Below are 17,865 nucleotides of genomic sequence, written 5' to 3' on the forward strand. Positions count from 1 at the left end.
CTCGAGGAGCCCCTAGGAGGTGGGCTCGCTTGGGTTGTTTCCCCAAGAGGGACCCTAGGGGTTGGCGCTGGAGGGTGGCTGCAAGTTTGGTCGTACATGTTATGTATATCGTTTATTGTTAAATTTGAATCACAGTTCCTATGATTACTGTTGTTACATTGTTTTTATAGCTTTTTTTTGGTAATTTCGAAAGCATATGGTTAAGCCATTTTTCTTGCGGAAGTGCGGAGTTGGCCTGATAACTGTAATCTAAATTGTCTTATGGTTGTTATTGTTTGACTTGCATCACACTGGGATTTTTGCACACAGCATTGTAATACGGTGTTTTTTTCTTCTGGAATATTTGTTGGTTTATCCAGGATGTTTCTGTTGCGCGTCGTCACTTTAAGATGTTCTCTGTTCATATTTTGTTTGTTGCGGTTGCACCCGACTCAAGAGCCGCATGGCTCACAGGGCTATACCTAATAAATGAAACTTGAAACTTGTGGTGTTGCGCCTATGCTCCCACACTTGACGTGATTGAGGCTGCGGATAGGTGGATGCATAGGACCACCAATAAGAGGAAAAAATATCTCAGCAAGCATTCTAGAGAGAGCGTGTGGTGCAAGCATTTAGTTCCTATTATGACTACTGAGCTCCTATTATGACTCTCGTGGTACACGAGTGGGTTGTGGATCATGCTTGATATGTGGTCAAAAGCTGTCCATGTGCAAACAGATTGGTTGTTCCTGATATGCCTGGCTTACTGAAAACGTGGAAGGGTTTACTCAGGCATAATACTATTGTTGTTTGTTCATTGTATTGGCCTTGTCAGAGCCACCTCCTATCACACAGAATTGTCTCTTGATCTCAGCCGTCTCACTGGGCTCATTCAATGTAAAAGCTTATTTTGGGAATTGACACTGCAAGTGTTATTTTCCTTTGAAACAATGTGGTATCCACACCAACTGTAATGTGACCACGGGAGTAATTCTTGCGAACAACTATTTACATTGAAAGCATGGCAAATATTGCTGGAGATCAAATTGCCCTAGTACACATATTTCTCAATACACCATGTCCTGTGCAGATATGTTGCATGTATTGATGTCAAACGTGCTGCCTGCATAGGGTGTATTATCAGTAACAGTGGGCACATTGTGATGGTAGGCAACAGGTCTTCAGGACACCTACCACCACACAGCCTTACAGCTTTCCCACTGCTATGTGATGTGTAGTTTAAAGTCAAACTGAGACTCTGACAAGGTCCCAGCTGTTTAGGTTCAGGTTCCTGTAACAAGTTGTCAGAGCATGTTTTAGCACAAAGGCCCATACTGTCTGTTAAAAGTGTGAACATAATATGCAATGATATGGTTTAGGGTAGAGATCAAAATGGTATGCTTCCATTCCGTTCCATTTACAGTCGAATGCCTCTTAACGATCACCCCCGTTAACGACTAATCGCTTAACGATGGACCTCCATGACAGATGACAATGACTTGGGGAAGCCTTCGTTGATCAGTGGATTTATTACGACTGATAATGATTGTGTTTGAAAAGCGATACATAATTTCAGTCGCGCACTGTGGCCATGGCAGAGTTATCTAGAAGTGCCTCTTGCCCCCAAGGTTGCATGCATATTCAGCAATGTAACCGTGTGTCATCCGATTTACAATTGCTTATGTAATTGAATACACTGGAAAATAATAATTATAAAATTACCACTCTTGGTTATACCTGGTGGAGGGAGATTTATGGTTTACAAATAGAGCTATTTGCTTTCTGGAATACTGTATGCCTGGAGCAAGGACACCAACCAGGTGCCCTTTTCATGTCTCACCATAGAGCAGAAAAATCACTAAATATTTGGTAACAAAAATATTTGGCAGCGTATCTGCAGTAATTCATAATCAACGTTTTTGGGTTAGATCGCGTTATTTATAAATGTGTCGTAACCCTCCACCACCCGACACGGCCAATCGGGTGGTGGAGGGTTACGACACATTTATAAATAACGCGATCTAACCCAAAAACGTTGATTATGAATAATATTGGTCGCGAAAGCCTAGGTGTTAAACTATCTGCAGTAACTTTGCATAAAGCTGCACACACAAGAATAATCAACCCATTAAGGAATAATCATGAGCACATTTAATCTACCAAAGCATTTTGTTAATAACCATCATTATCGCATGAACGCGAGGAGGCCGTAAGTCTGCCACAATTGTACGTAGGTTTTCGCGGTTGTGCTCTATAGCTTTCTGATGTTTATTTTGGGATGTGCCGTGTTTGGCATGATGTCTGATGTTTCATTCAACATTCTAGGAGCTTCTTTAGGAACTGAACATGCGGTACAACCCACACCACATGCTGAGCGCTTCTTCAGTTTGTTCAGTTCAGTAAGAAGCTTCTAGCACGTGGGTAGAAATGTCAAACATCATGCCAAACTTCACGCTGTACTCGCCGAAAACACGAGAGAGCTATAAGTGTGCTTGCTTCCTATAATGATTGAGATGCACAAGAATCAGGCCCCAGCAGTAATTTGGTGATAAAACGTGTGCCTCAATATGACTGCTGTGTATGAGTTTACCAGGATACGTTCTGCATAGTGTCTAGACTGTAATGTTACTATTACTGCAGTGTCATTCGAGATACATTGAAAACAAATGCACTAATGCGGGGGAACCGGCACTCTTTCAGATTATGCACTCCAAGATGTCCCAGTGGGATATACATTGTCCCTTTCTCCGGAGATGGCAGGAACAACATAAATATGTTATAACATTAGCAAATTTCCAAGAATAGAATGTTGTCTTATGGGTTCCCAAATACTGTATTACATTAAAAAATGTTTGAAATTTAAGGCCAATAATAAAGTAAAACAAAGTAAACTAATACCTGTGAACTAAAAATTTGTATTATTGCCCATTTTATCCAATAACTTATCGTAACATAGTTATAGTTTTCACACAGATAAAGATGCAGCCTTGAAATGACTTTCTCTTACCACTGCTGGCAGAAAGGCCTTGACCAGAGGGAGCTCTTCAGAATGTCCCCAATGTGGTATTTCACCCAAATCTTCCACGCTGACCAGACGTCTTGGAAGAGGTGGGACGACCTTCACTTTCACCCAGCACACCTGGCGGAAGCCGGGAGACTTAGGAAACTTGCACCATTATCTAAAGTGCCGTACTGCGAGATCGCCTTTCTGTTCATGTACATTTTTGTTAAACTAATCGACGTCGTAGTTTCTCTGCTGAATGGATTGACGTCTACAGTTGAGTTTGGCATCCTTACTCTTTGGTTCTTTCGGTCTAAGTCACGTAGGTGAAAATAATAATAAAAGAAAATAATTTATCTTCTTGGTTCTTTCGGTAAAGTCACGTAGAAGGGAAATAATAAAATAATAAACATAATAAAACATAATAAAATAATTCTGCTTGCGTTGTGGCCGAAACGTCGTGAGAATTATTTAATGTTTTATTTTTATTATTTTATTATTTCCCTTCTACGTGACTTTACCGACAGAACCAAGAAGATGAATCCCTGCAGTCACGAACGCTTTAAATCGAAAATAATTTATTCGGTTTCACATTTTTATTATTTTATTATTATCATTTTCACCCACGTGACATTTACCGAAAGAACCAAAGAGTATGGATCCTTGCAGTCACGAAAAACTTCAAATCTAGAATTTGGCATCTTTGTATTAACGCTCATTGATGCTGTTCTTTGTATCACCCACAGGGGGCGCCCGTGTGGTTTGAGTTTGATGACGGACTGTTGGCACCAGGCGTGGTGCACAAAGCGTCGACCGGGAACCGTCCCACAGTTGTGAGAAATCTCCTCGACAACAAGGTAACCCAAAGCCCTTTGGCCGATCTGTCCGTGGCTGGGTAAGCTCATAAAACGCCTACCACTGAGAAAACAGATGACAAAGTGTGCATCAGGCTGAATCCCATAAAAGCAGGGTCCCAGAGTAGCAATGCAGGGTTAGCACCCAATAAGTTAGTTTACCAAGATATACATGAAATGGTAAGTTACACTTTACCTTGGTAAACTAAGTTTTGGGCCATCTTTTATTCATGATCCGTTTTCGATCCTAAATACAATTTCAAAACACAATTTTTATAAGTGATACGCACGGTTATTATGGACAAGGGATTACTAAATGAACCCTGATTTTGAAAGGACGTTAGAGATGTAAAGTAATTAGCAATACAGCTGTAAAATACGTGTACGTGTATAAAAAAACTATTCCACTATAAGTGTAAGGGATTTTTTACTTTTTCATAACCTTTTGTATTTGAGTACGCATGTGTCCATATGTCATGGATTAACCCTGAGGTTGTTTTATTTTGTCAAAATTGTAGAACATACGGAGAGTAAACATACCGTGACATTTCAACACCACACATTTAATAACTGTAAAAAGCTACCAAAAGACAGCATCACTCAATCTCAAGACTGTCACGAGGATCCTGCTAATGATAGTGTGCATCACCTTTGTCAATCGTTTTCATTTGTTGGAAGAACTGGATATACACCCATGCAAACGAGAAGGCAAAACTTAAAGATCTGTACAGACAGGTCGACAAACTGCTTATCATTAACTGGCCACCTCAGCCCTGCCAGATGGTTGTTTCAGGCACTGTGGACAATCTCTCTGAGGTCCACCAACCCCACCTTCAAAGCTCCGTACTACAGGTGTGTCCCATTATAGATTAGATTAAAATGTGCTTTCTCTCGTTAAGGGTGCCTTTTCTAATTAATCTCACCACAAGCTGCCACATTGCTGCACTATAGCCCTTATAATTACGATAACGATGATAACGATGACAGTGATTAGAATGATGATAATTATAATTATGTTGATGGCAGCAATAATGGTAATTATTATGGTGATGATGCTGATAAATGATGAATGAGGAGGATAGTGGTCATGAAGATGATAACAATCTTGATTTGAAGCTTTCGTGACTGCAGGAATCCATACTCTTTGGTTCTTTCGGTAAAGTCACGTAGATATTCTATTCTTGGTATTTTTTTACACCTACGTGACTTTACCGAAAGAACCAAAGAGTATGATGACAATGTTAACGATAATGCTTCTTCTTCAGCTGATGACTATTCACCAACCCACACTAGCCCCTATTTCATCGCGATCCAAAAGAGAGATAGATGCAGTCCAGGCGAGGTATTGTGCTGCTTCTCACATTAAACCCTGAGTAAAAGAAACTAGAATCTCCACCCTTTCTCAGTTGAGCCAACTTGAGACGACAAACGCGATCCGCGTCGCACAGCTGACCGCCCTGCCTCTCGTCCCCCACCCCCGACACAAAAACCGTGCTCTTCGTACGCAGAGGGCGCGTGGTGTCGCCACTGCACGGCAGACAGAGACGCGCGCACACGGGGACAGCTCGGCACGTGCGCGGCACTCATCTCGCTAAAAGCCACGCCGGTCCCACGTCGTGTTTTGTCAGGCTGTGTCCAAGCATAGCATCTCCTTTCTTTGGCGACATATGAGCCGGTGGCAGATGATATCGGGTCCGTGCGATAACTACCCCACCCACCCCCCCAATCTCATAAATTAAACATCGACAAAGCCGAGACACTCACTCGGAGGAGGCCCGCGTGTGGCTTTTGTGGCGCGTCACCTGTTTTAATTAATGTGAGGCACAAAAGTGTTCCGTTTTAGAAACAGTGGGGTCACTAACTTGCGATTGCACTTTGAGTACACGGTTTCCCAGACTGTGGGTAAGAAACTAATCTAAGGGTAGATGTCAAAAGAACCCCCACATTGCACTAAAACGGTTGGGGTTCCTGGAGAGTAAATGTCTTGAAATAGTGGAAATAGTGCAAAACCCTGCTTTAGATGCTTGGTAAGAAGAATACAAAGAGACATTGGAGCTTCATGAAATATGCTGCGGATTGGCCTGATATCTCTTGAAAACGAATTTTGAAGCAGAATACACTTTTTAACAATTCAAGTCAATTCCTTATCTTCCTTGTTGATCCCGTTACTCTACCAACATCATACAGTGACATCTGGGAGGTTTAACGAGATTGTCAATTTTAGCAATTTTCCTGGTCACATTGTGACAGCACAAACTATCCCTTTGCTAAAAAAAAATCCTAATTTTTGAAGATCTGATATCGAGAGTTGGCCTGTGCCAGAGTCTACATTCCTAAATGAAACAGTACACTAAAGGCAATTCCATACAAACTCAGATAGAAAAAATTGCCAAGTGGAATCAGAGCTTATCTGATGTTCCACTGTGTAACAATTTTTTTTGTTCCTGGATAGTAAGTGTTATTCCCTAATTGCTTATGCCTCAAAAGTACAGAAAATGGCTATTATTCCCCACAAACTTTGCTTTTGTAGGGGTGTTACGGGAGGGCGAACAAACACACAAGGGGTGGTTATGCCCACACACGGAAGGATGCTTACATCCACGTCCACATCGGTTAGCCCTGGGGGGCTGTAACGGCGCTGTGATCCCCCACGGCCCCACCCCTCGGGGGGGAGTTGCTATATAAGGTGGTGAGCCGGTGGGCTCGGGGTTCAGTATTTAGCTTAAACCAGCGAAGAGTGAAGACCGGCTAGATAGGCCCTGGGACTCCCCTGGATCGCTATCCTTCTCAGGACCGACCAGGGCAAGCCAGTGGCGTGGCCCCGAGAGCCCAGAGCCGATGCTCTTGTAAGAGCCGGTCTGGTGGCTAAGGGTGCCATGATCCTAGCTTGACCAGAGCTGGATCAGCTAGCCTCCCCTAGCTCTCGAGTGGAGGATCTGGGAGTAGGCTAGCCGGTTAGAGTTACTGGGGTCTCCCTGTTAGACGGGTGAAGGGGCCATTACCCCTTCGAGTATTGTATACATTGGCCTGTGCTGAGTGAAACGTTATAATAAATAAGTGCGCCTCTGACTACGTCGTCTACGTTTCATTGAACCTACTACACTTTTGTGACCAGGACAGTGATATTTTGAAATGTACCTATTTTCAATGAGAAAACGTGTGCATTTGTGTCATTCCTTCACATAAAGTCCTGGTTACAAATGAAAAGTTTGTGGGTAATAATAGCCATTTTCTATACTTTTGAGGCATAAGCAATTAGAAAATACACTTACTACCCAGGAACAAAAATTGTGTTACATAGTGTCATCATGATCAAACATAGTTTAAGGAAAATAGATAGTTTTTACCTGGAACTGGTAAAAATAGACAATAACATAGAGAATCAGAGAATGTCTCCCCATTTGTCCGTCGTATATACAGTATATATGACAATATTGATCTTTGCATTCATGGGGTACTTGAATGCCTCCGCATCTCAAAATGCCTTACATCAAATCTCATCAACATTTTAAGGGGACAATCTCTTTTGGACAAGCAAAAAGTTACCAGTTGTATGAAATTTCAAACAAAAAAGTTATTATTGACACAACTAGGATGTTAAGAGTAGAGTCTATATTTGAGATATTGTTTAAATTAAAATTGGCCTGTAAATAATGTACTTATTTGTCAATGTAGATTTAGAATATGAATCTGTATTCATGCTGGAGGAATCAGATGAGCGATAGAGCTCTTTTTCACACATGTCCAGTAGTGATGGGTGAGAAATTCGCATCTTATTCTAATGAGGTTTTAATATAAAGTTACATAGTACTCTTAAACATGAAATATGAAAACAATAATTTGTTATGAACAATGAATTAAAATAGAAACATATATAGTGGACTGATATTTCACCAAAAGGCTCTCTTTTAGCCATTGCCTGTAATGTCAGCCACCTACACTGCGTATTTGTTTATGTTATTAGTCACTCTTTATGACATGTGGCACCGCTGCCAACACAGGCTCATTATTTTTTTAATCTACACAGGACAACGCTCTGTATACGTCCTGTAGTCGCAAAAAACACGCAATATTTTTGAAGCATGTAACAAATTACACTTGTCAATGATGTGCATACATCCGACAAAACATAATTACGTGCATGATTGCTGCAGATATTACAAGTGTAAGAATACATTTTAACCCATGAATTGATTAATTGATATATTCTTCATACTAAAAGACGAGTTTTCTCTACATAAAGTAAACATCTAGTTCACATGAAATTATTTATTTGTATACAGCTGGCTGATGAGTATTGAGACAAAAATCGCTGGAAGTTTATATTGTTGAACAAATGCAAGTTAGAATTTTGTAATCGATCTTGTTGGCCTGTTCATTGAAAAGTCGATTAATACTTTTCGTTTGGCTAACCACCTAAACCAATAATTTATTTTGCAATGTATCTTGTTCTGTTTCGGGAAATGATGCCAGTCATGGCACACTATGCATACGCACACACACCTCTTGTAAGTAATATTTATTTAATGGTTTTGGTGGTACAACAGATGCACCATCTATCTGCTCTTGCATAAAAGTCAGATGAAATGGACTTTGCGCTAATTTAAAATGTAAATGTTTCTCCATTTTCAGGTTATTTTTTTAAATCCTGCTACACTGACAATTATTATTTTGGACTGGTGCTGGACTTTTCCAACACCTACCCCCCCCCCCCCCCAAAAATGTCCCTTCGCACCGACCAATTCAAGTTGGGAAGTCAAGTGTCAGACCACTTCAGTACTGCACAAAAGCAAAAAGGGCAACTGTTGTGAACAAAACCAGTTTTTTTTCCCTCTCCTGAATTGCACTGGACCTGGAACCTCAGGTTACCTTAATCCAGCACTGCTAACAATTGCAAATGTCCAAGTCAGGCTTCAGCGATGCAACATAAATGCCCTGTGACTACACTGAGATCAAAGGAAGGCAACAAAAACCTGAAGCTGGAAGTGATCCAGCAAGGGTAGAAATCTGTGGAAGGGCTGCCTTCAGTGCAGCATGGTTATGCAAATGCAGGTGTTTCTTTCCACACATTGAATATTCAGCAGGACAACACGGGACAGAGGTTACCAATTCATAACAATCCTTTGTGATTGAACGAATTTTGTCAAGGAAGGTTAGTGAATGCACATGTTTGAATGTCCTCACAACACATTATTGTTAGAATGCACAAAACTTGTGTACACAACAGTGCAGGCAAAATATAAGTGCATTTCAAGTGTTTATATACTTTTAATCGAGTAACTTATTTTGACATTTGGTTAGGTGGAGCAGAGTTATTATGTTCATCAGGCACAATAAAGAATGTTTATGAATGCATGCTTATGAGAAACGAAAATGCAATTGAAAAGTTTCTTCATACTGGTCACAAGATTGCTTAGGTGACGGTGGCCATATTGTTTCCATTCTGTCCGGGTGATAGCTTGGAGTCATAGGTCACGATTGCTGGGATATGGTTAACACACACCTCGCGTCAGGCAGGTGTGTGTTACGTTATTTTTTTTTCAATGAGTGTGAGGTTGCAGGACCACCCGCTTATTGGTCTTCATAGAGAGGTTACGTAGACACACGTAGTTGTGTGCACTTAGTTGTTAAATATTCATGGGGCTCCTTCTTCCTTACCTGCTTGTTTTTTTTTGCCCGAATTAGCAGCTTACGAGAAGGTCCATCAATATTTAACATCTCAAAGAGATTCAGATGCGCCTGAGAAGGTGGCTTAGTATGGTTGAAGTTTAATAAAATGGCATGCACTTTTGTCCTATTACTTTAACAAACGCAGAGCTGTAGTAAACATTTAATTGCATACCTCTTTGAGTGCCGTATGCACTTGTACCACCTTAGAAATAATCATGGGTTAAAGTAGCAATTAGATGAAAACAATTGGATACATTTCGCAGTCATTTCCGAGTTTTCATTGGCTGGAATCTATAGTAACATTGTATTTTCCCTTTGGCCATTTTTCACATGGTTTGATTGCCATGTCCATCGAGTAATTTCCACTATCTTTCGTAACTTAGATGTTACAGAGCCTCATTTGTAAAGATGTTCAGCCCCTAGAAGGGATATTTAATTTTATAAATTAATAATTGCAGGTCATTTTCAAATTTGAAATTTGAGCTATGACATTGAAACTGAATAACCTACTTTGTGAATAATACATGCGTGCACATAAAATATACTTTATACTCGAGAGGAAAACTCCCCTCTTTAGCAATTGCACGTGGGAGAGACAGCCATTTGAAACATTCTAATCGTAATGTTTGAATATTTATCAGTAATCAATGGCAGGGAAAATTCAGCACCAAACTTTTTATTAATGGCACAACAATGCTGGACAAGTATTCGCTATATGATTAACAGAGGCAATGGTCATTGCAAAAACATGGCATTTTACAATACCCCATGAAAACCGAAGCACAAAGTTGAAACTGAAAGAGCACACGTTCACAGAGAATGTACTGTGCAACTATGACATTCTGCACAATGCACACTACCTCCCCATGTACCCTTGCACCTCATGTAATGGCAGAAAATAGGATTAATTTTTTCTTTGAAGCATCACGTACATTCTGCGTGTTTGTATGATGTGCCACTATCTGCAAATCGTCCGATAACAGGAAGCATTGGTATGAAATTAAGATATAGAATCTTCAAGCAAGTGACAATCAATAGTCTTAGCGTGCAAAGAAAACATCTGTTCAAAAGAGTAATTATAATGTATATACCATACTGCAATGATTTTTTTATAGCATGTATGTCATTGATCAAATATGGCACTATGCAAGAATGACCAATGAAATGATCGATTAGACACTTAGCCCTTCCCCATGTGTGTGGAGTTCGTGTTTATAACAACCTGTTCTGACAATTATTGTTTTGTTTAAACACAACCAGTGACTCGCCACTGACAACACGACACCGAAGTTCCCACTATTTATTATTCATGTACCATTCAGATCTGAAGAGCCATCTTTAAAACATCTTCATGTGCATTTAGACATTTGTATAGGATGACGTAGAATGCGCTATTGTAGGAAATGAGTCATCATTTTGACCAAGTTTCGTTGCACTATATTACTTTCATTGGCTTGTGTTTTCTTTGGACAAGGCATACATATATAAAGATTTATGGTAGTTCTGTAAATAATTATTGTATTTTTTCTTTAGATTAACGTGTATAACATATACACAGGGGCAGAAATTATTCAGTTTGCAGAGTGCCTGCTTTATTTAAAAAAAATATATATTATTTGTACACAGAGGCCTCTTCATGTGAACGAATCTGTCAGAAGGTACTTGATGATAGCTTGACAAGATGTTACTCCCGGGTAGCTTTGAAATTCAGACTGTTGGTTATAAAAACAGTTGTGAACCTTGCAGCTGCTAAACAATGAGAATAGCAGTACCGTGTATGGTGTGTTATTGAATGTTTTCTAATTTAATTTGCAGATGACACATTTGTCCTGAATTACCTTTTTGCTGAGTGGTGGTCATTTTCTCACAAAGTTGTACAGATTCCATGTTTCCATATCATGTCAGACTGATTCCACATAAAACAGCGTTTCTGCTGCTACCAATGCTGCAGTTACACAATTGCTCAAAGTAAGGAGGGTTAGGGTAGAACAGAGGATGGCATAAACTTTTCATCATTGAACAAATGTTTGTTCATCACTCCCTCGCGGCATGAGTTGTGTGGGGAGCGTTGATGGCAGCCCGTTCCACCCTAATTTGGAATTTCCACTCAATTCGTGGAATTTCATGAATGCATGAAACTACATTAATTAGTCCCAGAAGTGGGCTTCCACTGAATTATAGTGCAGCATTGTACTAATTGTCATACGTAATGTAGCAAAAGCAATGTCAGTTAAATACGAAGGCTTTCGCGACCAATATTATCCAGTCCATAAGTTATCTAATCCATAATAGAGGGGTTTAGGTTAGATCACGTAAATATAAATGTGTCGTTAAACCTGCCACCACCCCACACAGCCAATTCGTAAGGTTTGTTCAGTAAACAAAACATGCCAATTTGTTACTAGTACAGCACACCGGTGTGTTGGAGAGTAAACCCACAACATTTACAACATTGTAATGTTGTAGGTTTACTCTCCAACACACTGGTGTACTGTATTAGTAATTAATTGGCATGTTTTATTTACGTGGCAAACCTTTCTACTAATTGGCTGTGTCGGGTGGTGGCGGATTTAACGACACATTTATATTTACGCGATCAAACCCAAAAACCTCCATTATGGAGAGCAATGTCAGTTTGTCAGATCTTCTTAGTGTCTCTGATGTCTGCTTGCTCACATGGTGTGGTAATTTACAATTGTGGTGGAGGAAAGTTTCAAAGAATTAAAACATTTAAAGCAAGCCTTTACGCATAGTCACTTTAAGATGTTTTCTTGTTCATGTTTTTGTTTTTTGTTTATTGCGGTTGCACCCGATTCAAGAGCCGAATGGCTCACAGGGCTATACAAAATAAATGAAACTGAAACTTACATTGAGTATAACCCCTACAGTATAGAGAAATTAATTACGCTCTTTTATTGTTTATTTTACTTATTATAAATGTTACCCAGTAAAGAATCACCGAGTATCAAGATTAATTTGTGAGATGTGTTTTCTTGCGTTATTAAATGAAAATTAATTATTTAAAATGATAGTGTTGTATACGCCTGTGCAGGCAGTGTATATGCTTGGATTTTTTTCAAATTTCCCACTTATATTTAATTGTAGAAAACCATTGTTGGTGGTTTTCTGGCTTTGATGGATTTTAGTTGTCATTGATTTTGCTTATTCAACATTTTGCAGCTTCTATAAATGGTTACCATTATGCGTTTTTTTGCAGTTTCACAAGCTGTTAAAACACATTTCTTTTTTAGATTCGATCGTTGTTTTGTTTCCCTTACGGTCTCTTTTTGTGTTACTACATCTGTCTTCTGCTCTCTACCCATTTCTCTGTCGCTGTTTGTGTCTTTTTCAGTTTCCCTACAGTTGTCACTTGCTAGTTTATTGAATAAATATGTAAAAAAAATATTATCCAGCATCGCAGTTGGATTCGCGGGATTCCAAAATATACACAAGAGTAAAAGTCCTATTTGATGTACCCCTAAAAATTCTGTCTTTTTATTATAAAATAATGTTTTTTACTTATATATTATTACTAGCCTCGAATGAACATTTATTGCCTAACATCTTCTGACGAACATTTATAAAAACGTCAAAGTGCAGCCCTCCAATTGCTTGCTCATGCCACTGTGGGCAGAAGAGAGCTCACAAGCGGGGGGCTCTGTGGGTATTCAGGCTGCTCTTCCACACGCATCAAACAGCTCGGAAGAGATGGCAACACCCACACTTAACCCCACTACAGGCGGCCTGCCGATTAACTCATTGTGGTACCAGTTATCGTGCTGGGTGGATGGAGGCGGGAGGATTTAAGAAACTTTCCTCTTGCTGCAACTTACCAAGCCAAGGGATAGAACCAAACCAGTGACCTTTGTTGAAAAAGTTTTCCATTTTGTTTCCTCGCTGAATTAACAGTATTTTACAAGCATCACATTGCAACATGCTATGATAGATAAGTGACAATAATAGACCTTCTCATTCTGCTTTGAAGAAGGGCCGCTTTGCAAAAAAAGTATCTTCACACGCGATTTCACCAGCACTCGCCGCATGAGACTACTACCCACGTCCGTGTCAATCCGTGTAAAACAAAAAAAACCAGCGCAGAGAAAACCCTCTCTCGTATCGAGACCTCCGCAACGAGCACACGGCGAAAAAAAAAGAGATGAAGCCTGATTGATCGTTCATTAAGATAACTTGTTTGTGTGACACATCGTGTCAATCCGTGTAAAAAAAAAACAAAACAAAAAAAACCCAGCGCAGAGATCCCTCTCTCGTATCGAGACCTCCGCGACGAGCACACGGCGAAAAAAAAAATTAGATGAAGCCTGATTGATCGTTCATTAAGATAATTTGTTTGTGTGACACATCCCTGCCGCGCTCTTTGTGCCGGCCGATGCACACTCCGCTGCTTTGCGGAGCTGCATTATTCACGGGCGGGGATGAATCCCGACTAAAGTTACAGGAAGTTGCGCACCGCATGGCTCGAGGTGGGGGGCGAGGGCCTCGCTCGTCCGCAGAGCGGTGGCAGAAGAGCGCTTTCAGGGCACCCAGCGAGTTGCTGCAAGCGAGAGGAAAGGAAGATACGACGAAAAAAATTGACAAATCTTCAGCAGCAGCAGCATGGATTTTGCTTTCATTTATTTCTAATGCGGCATTTGGAAGAAAATTGCGTGCGTGTTTCGCTGTATTTTTTTTTCTCTCAGCTGAAATCAACCTTGTGAAACTCAGATGGATTGTAATTAGTGCCGTGTGACAACGTGGGACCAGAATAAAATACATCATGGAATTTGCAAGAGAAATGCAACAGCTGGATGAGGAAATCATCGACGTGTACAGTAGGTCTTAAAACAATTGCGTTTTTGGATTTGCGGTGTCTGAAAAACACACCTGTTTTGTTTTTACTTGAACGGTAGACTCATGTCAAGGTTTAGCTATTTCGCAGCTGCAGTAGGATGTCGTGTAAAGTCACTATGTGTAACAAAAGTGAGTCAGACTTTTCGTAAAAATTAATGTACGCATACTCATCTATGAAACACATTTTTTTGGGTTTTTAGCAAATAATTGTGCACATTATATACTGTTTATTCTTAACAGGCTCATACACTGTACATATATGAGAAATGTGAGTGTTTAATTTAAAATTCAAATAGTTTTGTATATTTCACGTGTGTCTCATTTGAAGATTAAGGGACCATGCTTGGGCTTTCAGGATAACTAAGGGAATAGACACTAAAGTAGGAACAATGCATCTGCGGTCACCTGAATAGCTGGGCGTACTTAAAATACACATGTTCCTTAATATTTAATTGGCTCAAGTTGAGTTGGAGGCATAAACACCATGCCGGCCAAGAAGGCTGATGCGAAACGGAGAGGAAACAAGCAGGCAGCTGACTCCCAGGAGACCAGCAGAGCCAAGGGGAAGCCGACAGATGAGGCCACCAAGGAGAGACAAAAGGAAAGCAATGCGAAGGAAAAGAAAAAAGCAGAAAGCAAAGTTCCCGGAAAACCAGAAGTGAAAGGCGATGGCAAAGGACCTCCAGAAAAGAAGGGCAGAGAAACCCGCAATAAAGGGAAAGCGGCTCCCGTAGAAGAGGCCACCAAAAGCCGTGCCGACCCTCCCGCAAAGAAAGGTGACAAAGGAAAGCCTCTTAAAAGAGAAGACAAAAGAGATGAGAAAGCAGAGGTTGGTAGACCTAACAAAGGCCGAGGGGGCAACAGTGAGGTGGGGAATGGAAAAAACGTGAGAAGTGATGTTAGGAGGGGAGGTAAAAATGTACCTACAAAGTTAAATAAAGTTGAGTCTGCGCAGAGCGAAAGTGAGGACAGCGAGAGGGAAGGGAGTGAGCAGGAAGAGAAGATACAGGGTGTCTCCAACAAGGACATAGGCAGCAATAGCAGCAGCGAGGCCTCTTCTTCGGAGGATGATGAGGATGATGACGACAATGAGCCACCTTCAAAGAGTGAAAGGGCTCCAACGCGTAATCTCAAAGGTGCCTCCAAGGCCATTGTGGGCATGCAGTTTACCAAGAATGTCAAAGGCAAGGTTGTCAAGAGATCCGGCTGGGTCAACCCCATCATGAGGACGTTCAGATTTCTGATCAGCTTAGGGCGCAGGAGGCCGCCGGCAGGGCACCCAGATGACAACACGGAAGATGACAGCGAAGACGAGAGCGAGGATGACAACGAAGAGGAGAGTAATGGAAAAAACAGAGATCAGGATGAGGAGGAAACGAAGGTTGGTGCAACAGCTCACCGTGCATTTGCGTCAAAGGCCAGATTAGCAGTGAACTTGGAATCTGCGGCAAAACCAGGTCAAAAGAAAAAAACTGCAGGTCAGTTTGCCGCCAAAGCGAAGGCTGCCAAACTTGCTTTTGCTAAACCAAAAGGCAGAGAGGCAAATAAAGTTAAAACCAAAACTTCTGGAAAGTTTGGCTTGTTTGCACGGAAAACCAGAGCGGCACAGAAGTTGACATCTTCCTTGAAGCAAAAAAAGAAAAGATCTGGGATGTTTGGCAGGCTAAGCAGGCTAGTCCGGCAGACAAGAACAGCCCAGAAAATGGTTATAAACTCCAATAAACCGGCAGCTGAGACACAGAAACCTCCGGACAAGAAATTTGGCAAATTCGCCAAAAGAGCCAAGACAGCGCAGATGTTGGTGATTGGCAAGAAGCCAAGCACAAAGAAGGGTAAGCTGAAGAGCTGGGTCATGAATAGAACCTCTGTGATGGGCCAGTTTTTGGGAGCAATGACCAAGAGAGTTTCAACGAAGAAAAAAGGCAAAATGAATCTCGGTAAGGTTTCTAAAACAATTGGGATTTTCAGGAAGAAGTCAGCCAAGGCACAGCTCGAGGGCCCCCTGCCCTGGGCAGAGATGAGAAACTATGCTGGAGTGAAGTGTCTGGGCTCTGGACGTAAGCACAGGGGCAGTGGTAGACATTTGGCGCCTGATAGTGGATCTAGATCTAATTCTGGGAAGTTTGTATTGAGTTCTATGATGCGAAGCGTCTACTCCCAGGACCAAGGCGAGTATCTCAAGGAGGACTACAAGAGAACAAGGTCGGGTAGCCGCAGGTCACACTCAACAATGCCGAAACACCTCGATGATGAGTACCCATATGACGACTTCGAGGAAGATGAGCGAATGAGGTACCACCACCACCATCAGGGAAGTTACAGATCGGTGTCCTCTGCAAGGCAGAGGATCGATATGGAGCAATACGGCACATCGCAGCGTGAAAGAGAAAAGAGAAGGCATCACCCAGGGAGCTCCCGTCCAGGGCAAAGTAAGCACAGTGGCTATCACACGAGCTCTAGGATGGAGCGCTTCAGAGAGGAGGATGAAGACGGCGGATGGGTTGAGAGCTGGAGCGAGGGAGATGACGCTGAGGAGGAGGAGGAGGACGATGATGGCTTTAACGCGAGGGGTGGCGGGAATTCTTTCGCGATGCCCCGAGCGAACCGGACCCGACAAAGTGGCCGAATGCAGCAAGAACTCATCAGCGCGGACGTGCACACACACTGGGCTCGGGCTCCGGCAAGCGGCAGCGGCGACGATCGCTACAGCAACTATGGGGACACGGGGCTCCCGGGTAACACGTCGGATAACCTGGCTAAGTGGACCGTGTATCGTGACCGCAAGCCTTCGTACTCGGCGAGTATCCAGCGGCCCTCCAGCCGCCGTAGACGAGTTACCCAGGAGAGAGAGAAGCACACAGAGAAGGACTACTTCTCTGATGAGGTAGTTGGATTTTGCATTGAACTTTGACCCTGTCTTGGTCATAAGTCCATTCTAAAATACACGTCTCTTCTCTGTCTTCTCTATTTGAAAACATCTCTCTCTCTTCTACCTTTCTTCTGCATACATCGCTCACCTATATTTTAGTGGTCCAGGGACTGTGTTGGCAGTGGTACGGAAACGGATGCCGAAAACACCAGGACACCATTGCCGTTAACGAACGCTGCCTTGTAACTTCTAAAATATCGAGCAGGTATAATGGTGCATTTATATCTCTTGTATCTCTACTGAGGCTTGGAGAACAAATAAGAAACTGCATATTCTTGGTTCTTTCGGTAAAGTCACGTAGAAGGGAAATAATAAAATAATATTGTTTTAATAGTTTTTTTTATTGTTTTATATTTATATTATTTTATTATTTCCCTTCTACGTGACTTTACCGAAAGAACCAAGAATATGAATCCCTGCAGTCACGAAAGCTTTAAATCAAAAGAAACTGCATGTTTGCACAAACCACCACCTCAACATTCGAGACACTGCTCTACAGAGGTGCACTAGCACTTCTGACATCAGGCTTTTAATGCAAAATTACAGTTTTGTCGTCATTCCTGATGTGGGGTTTTTTATTGTTT

At 41.5% G+C, this 17,865-nt stretch overlaps 1 protein-coding gene across 1 annotated transcript in view; it reads left to right on the forward strand.

Moving 5' to 3' along the window:
• Nucleotides 1–17,865, forward strand: part of MYO15A (myosin XVA) — a 137,297-nt gene that overhangs the window by 16,700 nt on the left and 102,732 nt on the right. The window contains exon 2 of the mRNA XM_061569710.1: nt 3,727–3,837. Within this exon, the coding sequence (XP_061425694.1) occupies nt 3,727–3,837 (111 nt within the window). The remainder of the gene's footprint in view (nt 1–3,726; nt 3,838–17,865) is intronic.

Source organism: Lethenteron reissneri, chromosome 44 (genome assembly GCF_015708825.2).
Source record: "Lethenteron reissneri isolate LAM-NWPU_2019-01 chromosome 44, ASM1570882v1, whole genome shotgun sequence".
NCBI lineage: Eukaryota > Metazoa > Chordata > Hyperoartia > Petromyzontiformes > Petromyzontidae > Lethenteron > Lethenteron reissneri.